General features: G+C 38.9%; 1 protein-coding gene across 5 annotated transcripts in view; it reads right to left on the bottom strand.

The window, feature by feature from the left end:
* The window catches only part of ANAPC1 (anaphase promoting complex subunit 1), a 104976-nt gene extending 82920 nt beyond the window's left edge, over window positions 1–22056 (bottom strand). The window contains exons 1-15 of one of the 5 annotated variants that reach the window (XM_014542754.1): window positions 21698–22056; window positions 20082–20347; window positions 18953–19111; window positions 16068–16119; window positions 15756–15856; window positions 14871–14953; window positions 13339–13412; window positions 11242–11387; window positions 10838–11058; window positions 9928–10137; window positions 6810–6905; window positions 4906–4996; window positions 4751–4816; window positions 2746–2880; window positions 126–266 (exon numbers count right to left, since the gene is read on the bottom strand). In XM_014542754.1, the coding sequence (XP_014398240.1) occupies window positions 126–266; window positions 2746–2880; window positions 4751–4816; window positions 4906–4996; window positions 6810–6905; window positions 9928–10137; window positions 10838–11058; window positions 11242–11387; window positions 13339–13412; window positions 14871–14953; window positions 15756–15856; window positions 16068–16119; window positions 18953–19111; window positions 20082–20294 (1788 nt within the window). In that variant the 5' untranslated portion in view covers window positions 20295–20347; window positions 21698–22056. The other 4 variants (XM_005857216.2, XM_014542758.1, XM_014542763.1 and 1 more) reach the window with 4 other exon arrangements.
* Between the last annotated feature and the right edge of the window lie 6 nt (window positions 22057–22062).

Genomic DNA, 22062 nt, shown 5'->3' on the forward strand with positions numbered 1-22062 from the left:
ATCACAAAATATTTTAAATGTCATCAGAAATGTTTGCTTTCGATTTTCAGACAAATTCTACATTCTGACAAATTTGAAGTGACAGCCATATCTCACAGAGAGCCACCTAATCTACATATACTTACTAGAGTCACTCTGTTTCGAACAGGGTCTCTTATAGAATGAATGTAAGTTCCAAGCTGTTGGAAAGTGCAGTCCTCATTATAGAGAGAATCGTGGAGTTTTGAAGAATCCCTTAGTTCTGGAACTGGGGACAATAGAACAACCTATAAAAAGTCATAAGTATAACACATATCAAGTATTTTTTGAGAAGTGAAGGTTATTTCTTTTTGCATATAGTCTAACAACTGTACATAATGATTTACAATCATTCTGCTCTAGGTAGGATCATGGGGGATAGGGCTAGACTGATGTGCAAACAGGGCCACAGGAAGAGAAGGCAGCAACATTCTTGGCAACCCAACAGGGCTACAGATGTAACTGTAAGGTGAGGAAGGCATGACAGACAGGATTGGAGGGTCCAAGACGTGGGAGAGAAGGAAAAGCAATGAGAGAGCAAAGAACTGAGACAGCTTAGTGATGCTTCAGAAAAAGCAAACGTCTGATAAAGAACAACATTTTTTCTTAACTGTAGATATGCAAACAAGAATTTTAAATGATTGTAGTTACTAATTACATGCAGATGCTTCCTATTTTAAATCTATTCCTGACCACCACCTTTTTGTATTCCTATAACTCAATTTACAGGAAATTTCTAAGTGACTATCTTGTCAATAATAAGAGCCAACCCAGAATAAGATGTATATATTATTTCCAGCTTCTACCCCAATAGCTGCCCCAAAACTGAGCTTCATTGGTCCTAGAAATGGGAAAATCATCAGCCAATATGTTAGACTGAGCTGTGATCTGACAGCTACCATTAAGCCACTAACCATTCCTAGGTTTATGAAATTCCAAGAAAGCGAGGAATCATCTTGTTATAAAAGAAATTCTTGCCGAAACCGGTTTGGCTCAGTGGATAGAGCGTCGGCCTGCGGACTGAAGGGTCCCAGGTTCGATTCCGGTCAAGGGCATGTGCCTGGGTTGCGGGCACATCCCCAGTGGGAGATGTGCGGGAGGCAGCTGATCGATGTTTCTCTCTCATTGATGTTTCTAGCTCTCTATCTCTCTCTCCCTTCCTCTCTGTAAAAAATCAATAAAATATATTTAAAAAAAAAAAAAAAAGAAATTCTTGCAAATCACACAGAAATCTGATAGTTCTATAGCCCCCTCCCAAGAGTTCTGCAAGGGTCAGGCTTAACAGGAAACAGCTCAACACTGCATGTGTTTAAAAAAATAATATTTAGTGAACAACGAAAGAAAAATATAAATAGGACTTCATTAAAGTTTAAAACTTTTGTTCACTGAAGAACATAAAAACAAAAATAACACTCCGGGCCTAGACACTATGCAACACAAGTGCAGCACCAACCTGCACTTTGACCTGCCCCTAAACATGTGCACTCAGGTGTCTCTGAAACACCCCCTGCTTTTCTCAGGCTTCCTAACCTGGTATGTCTGGGGATCCACCCAGGTTGCTCAGAGAACCCTGAGTCTCCTTTCCCAGCACCTGCCCCAACACAGCACAAATCCAACCGATAAACGCTGTCTTCCCACCTCTCTGGGCCTCTCGTGTCACTCCCCTTCTTTCCAATGTACTGCCCTAGGTCAGTCTCCCTTTGCACCTCTTAAACTAACACAAACAACGCACTTGGAATCTAACTGGTCTCTCTATCTTCAATCCCAAGATAAAATTATCTAAAGCACGATCCCAGCACTCATAACTCCATCCTCAAAAACTGTAATGCCCTGGTGACTGCATTCAGAATAAATACCACCTTTTCATCCTTTCTTGTATTAAGGGCTTGTCAATAGAGTGCAAATCCCAGCACCACCATTAGCTACAGGCCTCGCAACAAGTAACCTCCTTGTATCTCTGTGAACCCACTTGTAAGACAGCAATCAGTAACTTTCCAATAAAGCTGGTCTAATAAATTAAATAAGTTAATGCATACAAAACACAGAGAACAGTGCCTAGTACACAGAAAACACTCAAAAACAGGTTACCATGACAAGCCCAAGAGACTCCTTGTACTTGCATAAACACTCGTTCATTCTGCCTTCAGACGTGTTGAGTCTTAACCTGTGCACTAGGAGATGGAGATGCGAACACACGTGATCTGCACTCTCCTGCCTCCTTGCCTGTGGCCCTGTGAGCCCTCTCTCCCCAAGTGCTCCTTCCCACCTGCAGACATCCCACTTATCCTCACAGGCCAACCCTAGTCAGACGGGCCTCTCCAAGATGAGAGGTGGTTCTGCCACACTGACCCTCAGAATGTATCTTATCAGTACATCTCCTCAGGACATTTTATTAGTCATAAGTGTTAATAGTCTACTTTAAATATAATTTATTATGCAGACACTACGTTTCACGCAAGTAAATGTTGAGATCCCTGGATGGAAAAGAATGCCTCATTCTCATCTCTGCGGCACCTTTCATTGTACCTTCCACATACACAGAAGGTCAGTGCATGTTGACTGAGACACTGGTACTTGGAAACATTCATATTCTACAAGTATTAGCTAAACTGCCAATTCTGTCATTTTTAAAATGGGGGTGGGAGGAAAGGTAATCATGGAAAGAACATCTGACCAAACTTCTTTAAAACATTACTCATTTTGGACAACACCTAATTCCTTTCTCACCTCATCCAAGGTTCCAAGCAGTTTACTCAGAGGTGTAGGAGTGCTGACGCTGTCAAGTGGAGTGCTGGGCCGAGGCATCGCATTGGACATTGTCAGGGAAGGAGCAGGAAGTCCAGGAATAAAAACCTTTCCCACCTTAAAGCAATAAAAGGATGTAAAAATATATATGTACTTTTGGTATTTCAAATTTTATGCTCAAACACTAAAAATGAAAGAAAATTAAAATTTTAGTAATGTATCAAATTCTACCATCCAACTACACATATCTTGGTGTAATTTTTCTTGGTCTGACTCCTTCTCTTCATTAGTTGGAGGTCTCTGATAGTTTGTTAAAAGCATTATATGTATACATGGTGGGACAAAAGTAGGTTTGTAGTTGTTCATATGGAAACTAATACATAAATTAATAAATAGTAATACAAAAATAAACTTCATTTTGCATACTCACAACCGTAAACGTACTTTTGCCCCCACCCTGTATGCATTAGTTTTCATTGTCATTTTTGTTTTTTAATCCTATGGATTTTATTTCGGCAACTTTTGTAATTTTATTAGCTTTTGGGAGGTATATTGACAATACATATGTATATTGTTAAAATTTCTCTTTAGTTTTGAGTATTTTCCACACTTTCCTGCAAAAAATAATTCTTTTCTCAGTAATAAAGAGAAGGAGTCAGACCAAGAGAAATTATACCAAGATATGTGTAGCTGGATGGTAGAATTTGATACATTACTAAAATTTTAATTTTCTTTGATTTTTAGTGTTTGAGCATAAAATTTGAAATATCAAAGGTGCATATATATTTGGAAAACTATCTGGCACCACATAGTCAAAGTGAATGTGCATATACTCTAGAGCAAGGGTGGGGAACATCCGGCCTAAGGGATGTATAAGGCCCACAAAATCATTTGGTCTGGCCCCGCCAAGGCATTAGGGGTGAGTTAATTAAATGTTTGACCAAGTACAGCAGACTAATTTTTAAGTTGCTAATTTTGTATGGCCCTCGAATGATATTATAAATATCTAAATGGCCCTTAGCAGAAAAAAGGTTCCCCACCCCTGCCATAGAGGCTAGGGGACATATATAAGGATTTTTTTTTTTTTAATTACTGTTTACTAGAACTACAGCAGGAACAACAACCAACCTTAGTGATAGGTAAAATAGTGAAGGTTTGTATCATCATACAATGGAATATCATGTAACAGTGAATGGGGAAACAACTACACATCAAGATAGATAAATCTAAAAATAGCACAATGTTGAGCAAAATAATCAAGTCAGAGAAAAGTATATGGCATGGTGTCCTTTACATAAAAATTCAAAATGAGGAAAACCAAACAATTCAATCTTTAGTGATACATACATAAGTGCAAAACAAGTAATAAAAACAAGGGACTGATTTATGGCAAAAGTCAGGATAGTGTCTATCTGGGGGAGGTGGGGAGATGAGGACAGTCAGGAAAGAACTCCCAGGAGACAAGTGATACTGGCAGCACCCTATTTCTTAACCTGAGTATAGCTTATACAAATGTTGTCATTCTTCAAACTGTGTCTATGTACTAAATTTCATAATTTAAATTTGCAACATTTACATTATTCATATATAAATTTCACAACTGATAAAAGATCCACCCAACACAGTATACATTTAATATAATAGAACTTTACAAAAACTTTGAGAATTATCAAAGCTACCCATGTATCAATTTCAACACTTCAATTTATAAAACATCAGCTTAACTCTTTTTTAAAGTATCTCTATCCTCACTGAAGGTTCCCATCTATTCTGGGTTCCCAGTGCCAACCTATCTAATGGCAGTGAGGCAACCTCCCACTTAGGACCAACCTAAATTGGGAACTTCATTTTCAGCTCTTACAAAATAAACCTTCTGCCAAATCCTACAAATGGGAGTAAATATTTAAATATCAAACTAAAGCAACAGTACAAAATCATAACTAAGGAGGCAGCCCTACAAAAGCACCAAAAGCTGCTTCTGACTCACCCGAACCACTCCTGTGTACAGCACCAGGTTTCCACTGCTTTCCAGAACCAGCATGGTGTCTATCTTCTAAAAGAGGACACACATTTTATTTTAAAGTCTGTGCAAATTACAAAGCATAATGATTTTCAACTTCTCAAGAAAGTGCCTGCATTTACCTCCACTGGCGCTGCGTCCTTTGCCTGTATGTTGGTGATGGAGCCAAAGATGAGCTGGGTCTTATCATTACTCTCTTGAAACTTTACACAGCTAAAGATTAAATTTAAAAAAAACACAAAGTATTGATACATGTAATAACCTGTACTGATCTCAAGGGTACTATGCAAAAAGCCCAGCTCCAAAGGTTTCATTTTGTAGCATTCCTTTTATATATCTTGAAATGACAAAATTATAGAGATGGAGAACAGATTAGTGGTTGTCAGGGGTTAGTGATGGGGGTGGGGGTGGTATATCCTATATAATAAAACCCTAATATGCAAATCGACCAAACAGTGGAACAACCAGTTGCTATGACATGCAGTGACCACCAGGGGGCAATCACACAAGAGCTTTTCCCTGGTGTTCAGTGCACTCCCACAGGGCACTGCTCAGCCAGAAGCTGGGCTCACAGCTGGCGAGCACAGTGGTGGTAGCGGGAGCCTCTCCCACCCCCCTTGCAGGCGGGTGGTAAGGAGCAAGGGGTCCCAGACTGGAAGAGCCCCGGACTGAGAGAAGGATGTCTGACTGCCAGCTCCCCCTGGGGATCGGGCCTAAGCCAGCAGGCGGACATCCCCTGAGGTGTCCTGGACTGTGAGATGGCACAGGGCTGAGGGACTCCCCCCTCCCCACCCCCAGTACACGATTTTTGTGCACCATGCCTCTAGTGTTACTATAAAGGAGAAGCACAAGGGAGACCTTTGAGGTAATAAATAAGTTCTATACCTTGATTGTGACACCTGCACAAATCTACACACTGAGAGAACTTCCTGGAATCACACATACGTACATGTACACACACACACACACACATCCATATAAACTGATGAAACCTGAATAAAGTCTGTAGATTATACTGATATCAACTTCTTAGTTTTGATCATGCACTAAAGTTATGTAAGATGTTAACTCTGAAGCAAAAAGAGTACAAGGTACACAGGACTCCTCTACTATTTTGCAACTTCCTGTGATTTATAATTATTTCAAAATAAAATTATAAATAAATGTGCAAAAGACAGGAATATACATTTCACCTAAAAAGATAAATGGCTAATAAACACACAAGAAGATGTTCAACATCATAAATCATTAGGGAAATGCAAATTAAAACCCTTCACACTCACTACAATCAGAGAGAATGACAATACCTGATCTTGTCAAGGAGAAATTGAAAGCCTCAGATGTGGCTGGATGAAATGGAAAACAGTTCAGCCTACTTGGAAACAATCTGGCAATTCCTTAAAAATTAAAAATGAATTTATCATTGGACCAAACCATCCACTCCTATCTACCCAAGAAAAAATAAATCATGTATGTCTACACAAAGACTTTAGCTCCAATGTTCATAGCCCCCTAACTCACAAGGGTCCAAAAGTAGAAACAAACCAAATGTCCATCAACTGCTGAGGGATAAACCACACCTGATGTATCTGCACAATGGAGGACTACACACTCACACACATTACAACATGGTGGGTCCTAGCAAACATTATGCTAGTGAAAGAAGCTAGCTACAAAAGCTACATTCTGCACAATTCTATAAAATGTCCAGAAAAGGCAAATCCAAAGATGAAAGCCTACAGAGCGGAAGCCACAGGCTGGGAATGGGAATGAGACTGACTACCAATCATGCACAAGGGATCTTAAGATTAGAGAAATTTTAAAAACTGGATTGTAGTGATGGTTGTACAACTCTGTAAATTTTCTAAAAACTGTTTAACTGTATACTTAAACATGTCAACTTTATATTATATAAATTACTGCAATAAAGCTACTCCAAGGAAAGAAGGATAAAAGGGAGGGAGGGAAGGAGGGTGGGCAGCCCTAGATTTATTTATACAGAATATCAATGGGAATATGCACTTACCGTAACTGGAGCTGGGACTCTACTAAAAAGCACAAGAATTTTTGCCCACATAAGTCAGATGTAATAAACACTTTTGAGGCCTGTGAATTTTTCTCCCTGAAATAGATGTATTAATAAAGTAACTGTCAGCATTGGCTCAAAAGTCTACCACAGCAACCATTAAAAGTCTTTGAAAATATTCTGCCAGAAACCTAAAACTACATGGGTCAAGCAATAACCTGGAAGACCCAAAAGCACTTCTAGGATTTGAATTTCATGATTCCTGAGATTCCTTTCAGCTATTTGATTCTGAGTCTACAGCTTTCTTGGGGGGAAATCACAATAAATTTAATCAACATCAATGAATTTTTTACTTCTATAATATGCAAGTCACCAACTGCTAAAGTAATGCAGACTTGAATTCCTATCCCTTTAAGGCAATGGTTCTCAACCTTCCTAATGCCGCGACCCTTTAATACAGTTCCTCATGTTGTGGTGACCCCCAACCATAAAATTATTTTCATTGCTACTTCATAACTGTAATTTTGCTACTGTTATGAATCGTAATATAAGTATCTGATATGCAGGATGTATTTTCATTGTTCGCAACACACAGGTTGAGAACCGCTGCTTTAAGGGATCAGACATTTCATAACAAGCCCTTTCCTGTATCTCTTCTCTCTCTCTCAGATTAGGTTCTATTTACTAATTTTTTTCAGTCCACGCCTCTAATTGCCAAAGATTTCTTCCTAGAATGGTGCAAAAGATCAGAAATCTTTAAAATAGGGATCTACAATATATTCAACTTACCAAGGTTTTTAAAAGTAGGAATTTTTTATTTTATTTTATATCAGAGAAGCTACTTCAACACTGTATTCCCATCTCTACTTTCCTCCAATGACCCTCTAAGACAGGGGTCCTCAAACTTTTTAAACAGGGGGCCAATTCACTGTCCCTCAGACCATTGGAGGGCCGGACTATAGTTTAAAGAAAAACTATGAACAAATTCCTATGCACACTGCACATATCTTATTTTGAAGTAAAGAAACAAAATGGGAACAAATACAATATTTTTATTTGCATGTGGCCCGCGGGCCGTAGTTTGAGGATCCCTGCTCTAAGAGTATGCATCTGCCTTCTGCCTCACAGACAAGAGGCTGTAAGGCTTCAGCTCAACCCCCTGCCTCTATGTCTGATAAACACCACCTTCTTTCTCCTCAGGCTAATCTCCACCTGTGCTCCTTGCTGGTTTTGTCCCTCATCATTTCCTCTCCCCTATATTTTCAATGCTTTCCCTGTTTTGGTTATGCTCCTTAAAACCTACTCTCTCATCTATATATATATATAAAAGCCTAAGTGACCAAACAACCGAAAGACCAGCCAACTGGTTGCTATGATGTGCACTGACCACCAAGGGGCGGACACTCAGTGCAGGAGCTGCCCCCTGATGGTCAGTGCGCTCCCACAGCCAACCTCCCACGGTCCCTCTGCCTGAGGGACCTCATCTGTGCATGAATTCGTACACCGGGCCTCAAGTATTAACATGAAAGCCTTGAAACACTAAGACAGACTATTAGATGAGATAAGAACTTACTGTTAATTGGCTGGGTTAATAATGGTATTGCAGTTGGATAAGGAATTATCCTTACTTTTTAGGGACACACACTGAGGTATTTAGTCATTAAGATAAATTTTCTTTAAGTAGATCAACCAACATAAACAAAACTCTACCTTGACCTAGAGACTCTGTATGGCTAGTTATGTATCCTCAACGTCATTCAAAGGCAATCTCTTTAAAATAGTCTCTTCATCTATGTTCATTTCCTCAGCCCATTTACTAGTACTTCCTCCACTCACTGCACTCCACCACCTGTTCCCCAAGTGTTCTTGCCAAGGTCACTGGTGAAATCATTGCCCTCCAGGTACCTCTTATGCTACACCTCACCAGCTCCAGGTAATAGTGGCACTTTCTTTGTGAAAGGCTCTTTTCTTGGGTCCCATGACATTTCTTTCCTGCTGCTTCTCCCACCTGACCTCTTGCTTTGTTTCTCTGCAGCAGCTTCCTCTTTCATTTTCCACCCACAAAAGTTTAAGTTTCCAAGATTTCAGTCCCTAGCCGTCTTCTAATTCTACACCACTAGGTTTTAATTACATGGAGGTCACAGACCCACTCTGAGAAGCTAATAAATGTGAAAACCTCTCCTGAGGAAAAGGCCTACACATGATTACTATGCATGGTTCCAGAGGATTACCAGACTCCCTTCAATCCCAAGCTCACCCACAGGACCTCCAGGAACCTGACCCCTACACACTCCTTCAATTCCAGCTCTCTCACCTCAAACACCACTTATAAGCCCCTAACTCCCACGGTTTTTGCTCTGCTCTTTCCCCCGAGTTTAAACCCACAGATAAAGCACCTTCTTACAACTCTCATTAAAGGGAAGATCCCTAAAGGGCAACCTCTCTTTCTCAGCCCTTTCTCTTCCCCAGGCACAAGCAGAGTAAGTGCATCTGTAGTTCCCTGAACATACCACGCGCTCAACCTTATGAACATCTATTCTGAGGCCCTCTGACCACTGTGCTCTCTCCATCTTTCCAAAGCCCTACCAGAACAGGGAATGTCTCCTGTGTCACCATCCTTCCATGTCTCTTTGAGGCCAGGGACAGTGATTAATTTGCCTAACCTGCAGCCACTAGCACACACACTGGGATTGGCAGATTAATGAATGGATAATTAATGAGAACATAACAGGAGAAAGGTCCCACAGAACAGATCTGAACTGTGTTTCCCAAGAACAGGCAACACTCAACTAACATAAAGAGAAAAACATTAAAAAATGTTATAAAAATCCCAAGTTTCCTAATCTACAGAAATTAGTTGTTTCTCCCTATACCATCAAACACCTCAAATCTGAGAGATTACTAAGTTAAAAAAGAAATAACAAATGACACAAAAAAATTTTTATGATCACTTTAATGTCATTAACATCCTCTCCCAGAGGTGGCCTTAATACGTGTCTATACATGTTTATAAGTATTAATAACTGAACATATTAAAAGAAGTTTAGGCAAAATAACAAGTATCTTCTAAGACTTTTAGCAACATTTTTCTTTGAACATAAAAATATATACTACAAACCTTATATTAGTAATCGCTTCCGTCCATAAATGGTCAATACAAAGTTCAGGAACAATTGGCTCTGTTTCTGGTGCAAGAAAAGAGCTATTCGAATTACTATCTGGAGAATGAGAAATACTGTGTCTCCTTGGAGACTGATTATGGCTTGAAAGGTTGAACCTTTGCACCCCAGTGAAAGAGTGCACTCCTGAAGCAGGGGAATGAGCACGACTGCAAAACAGAGGAGAGAGGGCATTACAACCACAGTGCAAGATGGTATCACACGCTTTCCAGTAACACTTTCCAAACTTCTGGGTACAAAGAGCATTCGTGATGGCAAAACCCCAGTCAGAAAAACAATTTCTTGGAAAAGGAATAACTACATCATGTTAATGTGTTCTATTATATTGTAAAGATTTCCAATTCTTCTTAGAATTCCTTCTTTTAAAACTGAAAATCAGTTCACTTTCTACCTCAAAAAATGAATTGTTTATATCATTCAAAACGTCTAAACTATGTTCCTGTATGCTCACATTTGCACACCAACAAAACTACATTACTGTATCAATAGATAGATAATAGCTAGAGAGACAACCAAACAAAAGAAAAACTAATTCGAATTAAGACAAAATAGCATCAAAATATTTTTGCAACCAATATTCATCAAACTGCTGCCACTTAGCACAAATGAGATAACTAATTTTATGACAAACACAGGCAGCCTCCAAATATGGCTCGTTAAAAACGGGTAACACAGTAGACCTGGAAGTCTTACTAACACAACTGGAATAATGGCTGTCTTCCCCAAAACTATCCAAGGGCTGGCAACCAAAATTTTAAATTCCTCAAAACTAAGAGAAAGTTTCAAAAAAGTTATGTTTTTCTTGGTCTATCTTGGTAAAACAAGGTAACACCCACAGTGGATCCCCACCTTAGAGCCGCCATGTTGGAGATGGAAGGAGAGCGTGAGTGCAGGCTGGGCGAGGAGGTGGAGCGGCTCTGACTGTGGATGGAGGAGTAATTCTGGAAAGGCGAGGCCACGGGGGAATCTCCTTTGGAGAGGCTTCTGAGGTTTGCTGTGAGGGAGCTACTGGGGGCCACGTTCTGAGGAGTTCCCCCCTGTTCAGAGAATTTTAAAACAGCATTCTCTTCCTTAAGTCAAAATGATGAGAAGGGAGAAAAGATTATAATTAGATAAAAAGGGTAATTTCCTTGTGAAAATTCAGGGTGGATATGAATTCTTAAGGACACCATCTTTCTTTTTCCCTAAGAAGCTCAAATCTATTTCACAAAAACATGTGAAGGTTTTCAGTATTAACTACCCTTTATCCTTACCTCTGCTTTGACTCTCCGGAGAACCCACACAGAATGCAGACACTGAACAGTATCATAGGTCATTACAATGGAGGGGTCAGTGCTGAGAAAAACTATTTTCATTGCATGATCTACAACGTATTGAACCCGTGATGAACCAAAAAGACCTGAAAGATCAAACAGAAATGATGAGGTTTTGAACAATAAACTTTACAAATCTGTTCTTTATAAAAAGACACCTTGCAATTCCTAAAGATCAAGAGAAACCAAACCAATTAAGGCACAAAATCCATTAATATATTAATTAACCCTATATTTTTAATAAATTTACTTTGAGCATCAAATTCCTCAGAATACGTTAAAGATGAGAGAGTTACCGGTTTCAATTTCACATACACACAATTAAAAGATGAAGATTTGTGCTGATCCACCATTAAATTCATCAGCCATGGGTGAAAGGTCCACTCCTCCAATAAGCAACTTGTTTATCAATTTCAATCAACTATTCCGCCAAGTTTGACTTCCTTATTGATTCTCTTCTTCTGTATGAAATTAGTCCTTCATAATAACCATTCAAACAGTGAAGAGTACACCTGTTTCTGCTTTACTAATTATACATGCAAAATAAGGCTTCGAGTTCAGTTTCTGATAGTACCAAGAATTGACTTCTCTGTCCCTATTTAACATATTAAATGCTCCCCTTTCAGTTAAATTAGAAAATAAAAGAATGCAATTCTTTTATAAAAGTAAGTATTTTATTTAAAAAAATAAAAAGCACTCATAATACCACCATCTCAATAGCCACTATTAATACATCAGGGAGTATTTTTTCTAGTTTCCCCTATACATATAAACACACTTCTCAGGTCTTTTCAAAATCAAAATCAATTTGTATTGTTTTACATCATACTTAACATTATGAATAAGCAACTCCTGAGTTTATTATTCAAAAACATGATCAATAATGGCCACACACAATTCAATCACAGGTGCTAACATGTTCATTTATGTTGTAACTGTTACCAATAAAATATAGAATTATCAAACTTTTTTCTGTAAAAGACCAAAGAGTAACTAGTTTAGGCTTTGTGACTGACTCTGTTACATAATCTTTTTGGGGTATTTTTTTCTACACCCTTTAAAAAGGTAAAAACCATTCTTAGTTCTTAAGCCTTACCGGCTATGGTTTGCCAAGCCCTGATACAGAAGACAAACACCTCATGATATTTCAGAATATGTACTTGGGATAAAAATAAGACAAAAACATATACATACACACACACACACACACGTGTGTGTGTGTATATATATATTAATTTTTTTTTTTTTTTAGCTTTCTATCCTTGCTAATCACAATTACCAATTATCATGTTTGGCCACATTGAACATTTTAAAATACTCATACAGAAATACCTGTAGCAAATATTAAAAGTCTGAGCCCCAGCAAATCAGGTTTTTATGAGCAGGGAAAATGAAATATTAAAATTTACACAGTACAGCCCAGCTAGCGTGGCTCAGTAGTTGAGCATCGACCTATGAACCAGGAGTGCCCGGTTCAATTCCCAGTTAGGGCACATGCTCGGGGTGTGGACTCGATCCCCAGTGTGGGGTGTGCAGAAGGCAGCCGATCAATGATTCTCTCTCATCATTGATGTTTCTATCTCTCTTTCTCCCTTCCTCTCTGAAACCAATAAAAATATATTTTTTAAAAATATAAAAATAAAATTTACACAGTAGGGCATAAGAACCTATATTTTTCTCTTCAAAGAAGTAATCAATTTTAGCTCACCTAAGTATCATTCATTTACTTATTAATCACTAAGGAACAGAGACCAAAGTCTTCTACAGATAGATTAGCAAATCTATCAGTAGTCCTGATCAACTTATAGGCCCTATTTTCAGGAAAAGAATAGCTGTTCAAATAGTTAATATAATGGTATTCAAGAAGTTCTTACTTTAATATGAACTATTTTCATAATAAAAAGGTTATTTTTGTAAAATGTTTAAATTATATTATTTTTATGAAACAAGTTAAAGTTTTATAAGAGCCTTCATTTTCTCCCCACACCCAAACTCCAAAAAAGAGCTATGTAAAAGAATGTCTAAAAATACACTTACTTCCAGATTTACAAACAAGTGGAGTTATTTCATCTAGTGGATGCAGCATGCTGAACATAGTGGGTAAAGGTTCTCTAGTAATAAAAAAACAAATAATCAATCACCAATACAAGATGACTCCGTTTGTGCACAAATTTTGCACCTTCCTTGCAAAGAAATATCTTCTCTAAATTGCACTAAAAACTAGAAACCTATCCTCTCAAAAAGAAGCTTTCTAAACTTTCTACAGACTCTTTTTTAGTCTCTCCTATTTCACTCCTAGAAATCCCTCTTATGCAGGAGACTCTAAGCATACCCAACCCAGGAAAATCAATGCAGCCCAGAGACAATCTGCAAGCAGCAGTCATCGCATTACGGAACAATGGGGTAATGGGCATAAAGCAGTCTGTTTTTTTGTAACCACTGTTAGCAGCAGTGTCTTTGGAAGCTAAGAAAGAAATTTTGTCTCCTACACCTATTTACACAGGAGTGTACTTGAAAAGAAAAACTTCAAGTAAATAAAGAGGCTGTGTTTTAAAGAGGAGAGAGGAACAGACCTTCTATCTAAACACAGAAAAAGATTAAAATCTGTAAGCAATTTTCTAAAAACATAGTATCTACTACTTGCACCACACTGTGATAAGGCACTGCATGTCCCTGCCCTTCAGTGAGCTCATAACTGATTCATTCAGAGACAGGTAAATACACCATCAATGAGCACCTACCATTTCTCACGCTTCTAATACATACTAAGCCCTGTGTCAAAGGTTAGATACTTTAGCCCTGGCCAGTATTGCTCATGGGTAGAGCGTCGGCCTACATACCAAAGGGTCTCAGATTTGATTCTGAGTCAAGGGTATGTACCTTGGTTGCAGGTTCACTCCTCACCCCCAGTTGGGGCATGTGCGGGAGGCAACCAGTCGATGTACGAGAGGCACATGGATGTTTCTCTCTCTCTCTCTCTCTCTCTCTCTCTCTCTCTCTCTCGATGTGCGAGAGACACATGGATGTTTCTCTCTCTCTCTCTCTCTCTCTCCCCCTCCCTCTCTCCCTCCCTCCCTGTCGCTCCTCCCTTCCTCCCTCCCTCCCTTCCACTTTTTCTGAAAAGCAATGGAAAAAATCCTCATGTAAGGATTAACAACAAAAACAGGTTGTATACATTAGCTCACCTAATCCTGCATAAATCCAAGAGGTAAACTAGAGTATTTCTATAACAAATAATAAAACTAAAGCCAAGAAGGCTCCAATGATTTGCCCAAAGAAGCACAATAAAAAGATGAGAGAGTTAAGAATTGAGTACTGTTATCTTTAAAGCTTATGCTTGTTCGATTTTACAACTTGGGGGGGCTGGGGGAGGAATTGTAAGTGACTCAGTACCCAAGTAAGGAGAAGACTCAGGAGTGCCCATCACTGAGATGAGAGAAAGTGGCATAAAGCTATGCTGTTTTCATGAAAATTATCGTCATCCCAAATTCATAGGGAAACCATTTCACCTCAGAACCAACACAAAAAAAGCACTAGTAATAACATTCTGAACTGAGTAAACTGGATACCTGGGTGGACCTGGAGGTATCTCATGTGAAGAACTGCTTCGTTCAAACAACAATCCATATTTGGTGGGCCAAACATTTGCAACCTGCCAGGTAAAAGGGTGGGGAAAAAAGAAGTAAACTACTCTTTATAACATGTTTTCAGAAAACAATATAGAAAATTAGATATTATTCTAATTGAATAAGAGCTTTACAAAATAACATGATCGCCTTGGCTGGTTTGGCTCAGTGGATAGAGCGTCAGCCTGCAGACTGAAGGGTCCCAGGTTCGATTCCGGTCAGGGCACAAGCCCGGGTTGTGGGCTCGATCCCCAGTAGGGGCGTGGAGGAGGCAGTCGATCAATGATTCTCTCTCATCATTGATGTTTCTATCTCTCCCTCTCCCTTTCTCTCTGAAATCAATAATAAAAATATATTTAAAAAATAAGTAAATAACATGATTATTAACTATAATATTTTTAAAAAGTAATTCTAATAAGCAAGTGTAAGACAAGATCAAGTCTACTGTAAGGAAATATTCAACCCAAATTTTCTGCCAAGGGCTGCAAATATCAGTAGCAAAGTTACAATGTGATAAAACTTTAATGTGATGAAGAGAAACAGGGAAAAGACTAATACTATCATGTGCTTACTATAATCAAAATTATTTCCTGTGTATCACTTCAATTGAAAAAAAAAAAACTCAGAAAAGACTTCATATTCATTCCACTAAATTACTTTTTATGCAAAGAATGGGAAAATGGTAAGCAACTAAAGCTGCTTAGTTATTTTGAGTAAAAATAACATCCTTGATAACTATAAGATAAAAAAGTAGTAATACTTCTGAAACCAATTAACTAAAAAGTATTCTCCAACCAAACACAACAGCATGGAAACACTCAAGTTTACCTGAAAAGGTAAAGAAGCTATGTAATCCTTTCCTTCTATGCTATGCATGTTGATACATGAGCTTTGCAATATACATATACATTTTTCTACTTCAGCGCTACCTGCAAAAAAAGGATATAACAACATGTATGCTTTTTTCCCAAAAAAAAATTCCCATCAAAATTACAATTCCCAATAACACAAATTCTTTAATGAGCAAGATAAAAATACTTAAGCAAAACCACTATTATTAGTGACTACTTATTTTGAAGAAAAAAACAATGAGGTATACCTCTGGAATCAAAAAGTGCAATAAAATTTCAAGTAACTTACTGTAGGCTTTTTCAGACTTATCCTGTGATATAATGAAGTCACACCACAATGCCTAAAATTCAAACAAAATGCTCGCCTAAGAAAATTGTATCTAAACAGCAGCCTGTTAACAAATGGTATCTACATAATAATTATGACATTTACATAACAACTGTCTCCTCATCAGCTCAACACAGGCACCATGGGAACAAAAAAAAAGATAAAATAAAATTAGACTAATTAATGATAAATATTACAAGAGAAGATAAACCATGTGTGCAAATAAATTTTATGAAAAGGAAAGGGAAGACAAAAATTTTAAAAATCTACTAGATAGAAGCTTTGCCACAAAAGTGACCTCAAACAGCAGCTTAACCTGTCTTAGACCTTATGTCCTATATAAAACTAAAGATTATCAGAAGAGCTATTTTATAATCTACAGATTTACTTAACAATCTTAACATTCTTAGACATTCCTAGAGTCACTTCAGAAAAATCTTTGGAAAAACTAACCTTTCCCTTTTACCTTACAAAATATAAACTAGGAAATGCCATTCAACTTTCACTGGCATGCCTGACAATCACTTACTGAAATTACTTAATGGCATTTTATGGACTTTTTTCAATTGTGGTAAAATATATATAACATAAAATTTACCATTTTAACCATTTTGAGGTATACAAATTCAATAGCATCAAGTACAGACACAAAGTTGTACAACCTCATTACTATCCATTTCCAAAACTTTTCCATTATCCCAAACAGAAACTGCCAATTCAACAATAACTCCCCATTCCTCCCTCCCCCAGCTAACATTCTACTTGCTTGCTGTTTTTATGAATTTGCCTATTCAAAGGAAAGTACCTCATAATAGTTAGGCCTGGGCAGGGGCAAAGCTGGTGATCACGGGGAGCAGGAGGTCCCCTGCCCAGGCCTAATGCCTTGGCCAGAGGCATTAGGCCTGGGCAGGGGCGGAGCCAGCGATCGCGGGGTGCAGGGGCGGAGTCGGCCATGGTGGGGAGCTGGGGGTCCCCTGCCCAGGCCTAACGCGTTGGCCAGAGGTGTTAGGCCTGGGCAGGGGCCTAGCTGGCAACTGGCAACTACAGAGGAAACACCTTTTCTGACTACTCATTGGCTAAGCTCCCTGTATGCCACTGGTAATATTCTTAGTAACTTGAGTAATAAGAATCCAATAAGGTGATCTAGGGTTTTTTTACCACACTCCTGGAGAAAAAAAGGAAGGTCTGCTGCTGGAGGGCTAAGAAATGTCATATCCTGCCCTAGCTGGGTTTGCTCAGTGGTTAATGCCTCAGCCTGCCCACCCCAAGTTCTGGGTTCAATTCTGACCAAGGGCATGTACCTAGGTTTCAGGCTCCTCCCTGGCCCGGGCCCAGGTCAGGGCTCATGCAGGAGGCAACCAAAGTGTTCCTCTCGCTTTGATGTTTCTCTCTGTCTTTCCCTTTCTCTTCCACATTCTCTAAAAATCAATGGAAACATATCCTCAGGTGATGATTAAAAAAAAAAAAAGAAAGAAAGAAATGTCATATCCTATGAAAGACACATCTTGAAAATGCCTAAAGAAAGTTGTCATTTTTTCATGGTGAAGGGACTGGAGTCCGTGTTGATGAAAACACCTTGGTGGCTGCGGTGACTGGCAGTGGCTGTAGCAGCGGGGTGATGGGGCTGGTGCCTTCCCCTGATCAGCCCGGTCGCCTCCCACAAAGGGAGGCCAGACTGTGGCTTAGGCCCGCTCCCCAAGGGGAGCAGGGAGCGGCCTAAGCCATCAGTAGGACATCCCTGAGGGCTGCCAGTATGTGAGAGGGGGCAGGCTGGGCTGAGGGACCTCCCCCGCCGACCAGTGCACAAATTTTTGTGCACCGGGCCTCTAGTATACAAAATAAAAAGAGTAATGTGATGCATCCCCATCAGCCAGCTTCAATAATTCTCAACTTCTGGCTATTCTTGTTTCATCCATACTTCCACCCATTCCTCATCTCATTTTACAAACTGATCCTCTAGCCCCCATACTTCCTATAACTGGAAGGTAGGTCTACATATTCATGTCAAATATTTTGGGGAAGAAAACTGAGTAGATGACATCATGTCTCCATGCCACATTACAGCTGTAGGTATAAAAGAGTCCTCTGTCCCCTATTAGTGATGGTAAACCCACCAGGTTGTGGAGGTGGAGAACAACATGCAGCTTCAAAGTAGAGATGCATTTGTTTCTTCACTTTGGGTGACACCTAAATACATTTCACACAATGGCATTACTATCTATTTACAATCTTTATCTGAATCAGAGGTTACACTGGAGAGTACAGAATGGTGATTTTCAAATTCTGCAATTCCTTCTATATTTATTAGCTGGTATTCTTCTTTAAATAAGGGTTTTCCTTTATTAACTGGAGATGAACTGCAAGGCTTCCTAAAAAGGCAGGGCAAATGCTTAATTCTGTCCCTTTAATTACTAATTTTTAGGACAAAATTAGGTGTAATGGCTAAGCGCAATGATAACAAATTAGATTTGTTTTCCTTTCCCTTACTCTTGAGTACTACCATGAATCTGATTTTTATTTATTCAACATTGTACAATCAAATATAATCATGTGTTAATATATTCTTGTACCCTTAGTCCTATAAATTTTGACAATAATTGATTGAATTACTCAAATGTTTAAACATTACCATTAAATTGAAAAAGAATGGTGTAAAAAACTGATATAGAAAAATAAAGGAAATGTTTACTTCCCTACCATTATCTTCACAAGTTAAAACATAAACACAACTACTGGGATCATTATACTCTGTTTTTATCATTTCTGTTAAATATTAAGGCAAGAGCTTTGTTTTTAAAAAAAAATATGCAATAGTCAATCAAATACTAAAATTCAAATCAACTCACCTGTTGAACAGGACTATTAACTGTAAAGGCCTTGTAAAGAGCCAATGCCTGGCTTTTACTTCCTTTGCTCCAGATCACCATATTTCCAGCCACATAGAGTTCCTTGTCATAATCCACTTCTCCAATTTCACTTCCGCCTCTCCTTAGCTGCCAGCTTTCCTTAAAAATTTACATAGGTAAGACATGTTTAAGCGGTTTTTATTTCTTTTTCAACATTATGGAGCAAGATTAATTAATTAAAATTGAACAGCAATCCAGATACAAGTCTCCTACTCTCTCTTTGCCTGTGGAGTAAGATTCAGTCCAAGTCCAACTCTTAGGTTGATTTCATAAATGAGAACATACTCAAGAATTCTCCATATTAAGTGTTTTATATTATATTACCATATTATGCTGCCATAAACAAACAAAAATTAGACCTTTCCTATATATCCCAAAATTAAACCAACATTCTTAGGAGACTAAAAAGACATATTAAGCATAGGACGGTGAAGCAGAGGGGGCAGTGAAGTGCACACAGGACACTGGGGGAGCTTACCCACCATGCAGATTTCCCTGCTTCACAACTGCATATACATTCACCTTCCTGCCCTTGTGCCAACCATCAAAATGAACAGGGCAGAGAAAGGTTTAGATTTCTAACTACAGACTTCTCCACCCTGAAATGTTGGAATAAGATGAGAAAGACTGAATATTTAACATGCACTTACTTCTCATTCCCCTATTTAAAAACTAGTACTGAATCTATGTGGCATTTCTTTTCTCCTCTAGAAACATGTAAGTTTTTGGCAGCAGGGACCATTGCTAACTCTACTATCTAACCATCAAATAACCATGTGGGGACCATGAAATCTGGTCCCCACATACTAAGTGAAGAAAGAGGTTTTAAATGGACCATAATCATAGTGACTGTCATTATAAATCCATGAGTTATATGTCTAAATAAACAGCCATGACACTATAATACAATAAGGTCGTTAATTTTAGCCTTGATTAAAATTACCAAATCTTAACCTGTGCCCTCAAAGTAGCATCATACTCATTTCTCAGTTGCATCTGGGTAGCCTTAAATTATAAGTAGATCGCATCTCTCTACATTTCAAAAACAAACTGAGAATCTTAATAAAACCTTCTGTTTTTCGTGGATTGTAACCTCCTGCAGGGATCCCACCAAGCCAGCAGCACCATCAGACGACCACAACTCAGAGGCTGGCTGCAGCTGCCGAAGCTGAAGGTTCAAAGCATTAGGGTGGTGTTTGCAGTGGTCTCGACCGAAAGGAACAAATTCCTGCAAATCCCCAGCTGCAATCATTGTTGCCCTTTCTTCAGAGAAGTTCAACATGGCTTTCAGATATCAACATTACTTCTGTATGAATTCAAACACATTCTGGTCAGCTGTTGGGAGTCAAAGCCAGAAGAAAATTATCATAAAAGTTTACAGAAGAGCCATTAATCCTTAGATGAGTGTCACACATTGTAGGTGTACAAGTAATCATAACATCAAAGGGCATTCCAGATCTGATTCTTTCAGGTAATTACAGTTATCATTTTATACTTACCTTACACTATCCTATATAATAAACAGCTAATATGCTAATTAGAACGAATAGCCGAACGACTTTCCAGATGAAGCCGGGGATGCGAGGGCGGGATGGGGCTGGGAGGGCCGAGCCCCTTGCATGAATTTCATGCATCGGGCCTCTAGTCATTACATAATTAACATTACAGCTACATTTTAGTTGCAAGTGAATCAATAGACAGGTAGGAATCTATTGGGTTGAGACAAGCACTTATGTCCTACAATAACTATCCTACCTTTCCTACTACTACACACTAATATCTCCACATTTCACATTTTAAGTATTTAGACAGGTTTTACTTTATAGTAAAAGGCTCTAGGCATTTCTGTTCAGATGCTGACACCTCATTTGAAAAGCACACCTAACAGATCACTGCATATTGAAATGAAACAAAAAAGAACAACATATTACTTTTAATTCATCAAAAGTTGAGCCAAAACCGGTTTGGCTCGGTGGATAGAGCGTCGGCCTGCGGACTGAAGGGTCCCAGGTTCGGTTCCGGTCAAGGGCATGTGCCTGGGTTGCAGGCACATCCCCGGTGGGAGATGTGCAGGATGCAGCTGATCGATGTTTCTCTCTCATCGATGTTTCTAACTCTCTATCTCTCTCCCTTCCTCTCTGTAAAAAAATCAATAAAATATGTTTAAAAAAAAACAAAAACAAAAAAAGTTGAAATACTTACTGCTTTAGGAAACTACCAAATGTGATCAGTAATTTTGAGCCCCAATTCATTTTAAGCATAGAATTGCAATCAATGCCCATTTCTGGTCCAAACCCAAAAGACCAAGGCATGAATAAAGTAAGTCTGGCGATGGATCAGTCAGGCTTGTCTGCAAACTTAACAATTCTAGCTTTGAATTAACATAATTTATTCAGCTTCTTGCTACAAAGAAGTGGATGAGCTGTGGGTGAAAACATGCGCGCGCGCACGCGCGCGCACACACACACACACACACACACACACACCTCCACTACCTCCACACATTTCTACCAACAGTAACTGACAGCCTGTCAAATTCGGACACTGTATAAGGTGGCATATAAGGTGGACGCCAGTTGTCTCGGAGACAACGGCCACGTGAAAATGGGTTTTGTGGCATCGCGGTTAAGCTGCAATCCTCAAGTACAGAGATCAAAACAAGCATTCATGTCAGCACTAGACAACCTTTAAAAACAGTGTTTGAAACAGCATTTACAACACAAACAGTTTAATTTGACTTCGTTTCTCCTCTGAGGTCTTTTTGGCACCAGCCGCTTTCTTGGCTGAAATATCTCAGAGCCTGTGGTTCCCATGCAGCTCCTGAGTTGTGGTTATTTTTGCTGTGAATTAAATGTTATTCCTGAGATAACGGTTATGTCACATTCATGACACTTTTTTCCTCCTTCTGATAAGTCAGTTTTGAGAACACTTAAACTTGGGCCATGACTGAGATAGTGCCTTATAAAACTTACACACAAAAACCCCACAAAATCCAGCCGGCCTTCCTATATCTAGTCAACGGGATAACCAACATATTAACACTCTGAGAG

The sequence above is a fragment of the Myotis brandtii genome, unplaced genomic scaffold, assembly GCF_000412655.1.
Source record: "Myotis brandtii unplaced genomic scaffold, ASM41265v1 scaffold1085, whole genome shotgun sequence".
Lineage (NCBI taxonomy): Eukaryota > Metazoa > Chordata > Mammalia > Chiroptera > Vespertilionidae > Myotis > Myotis brandtii.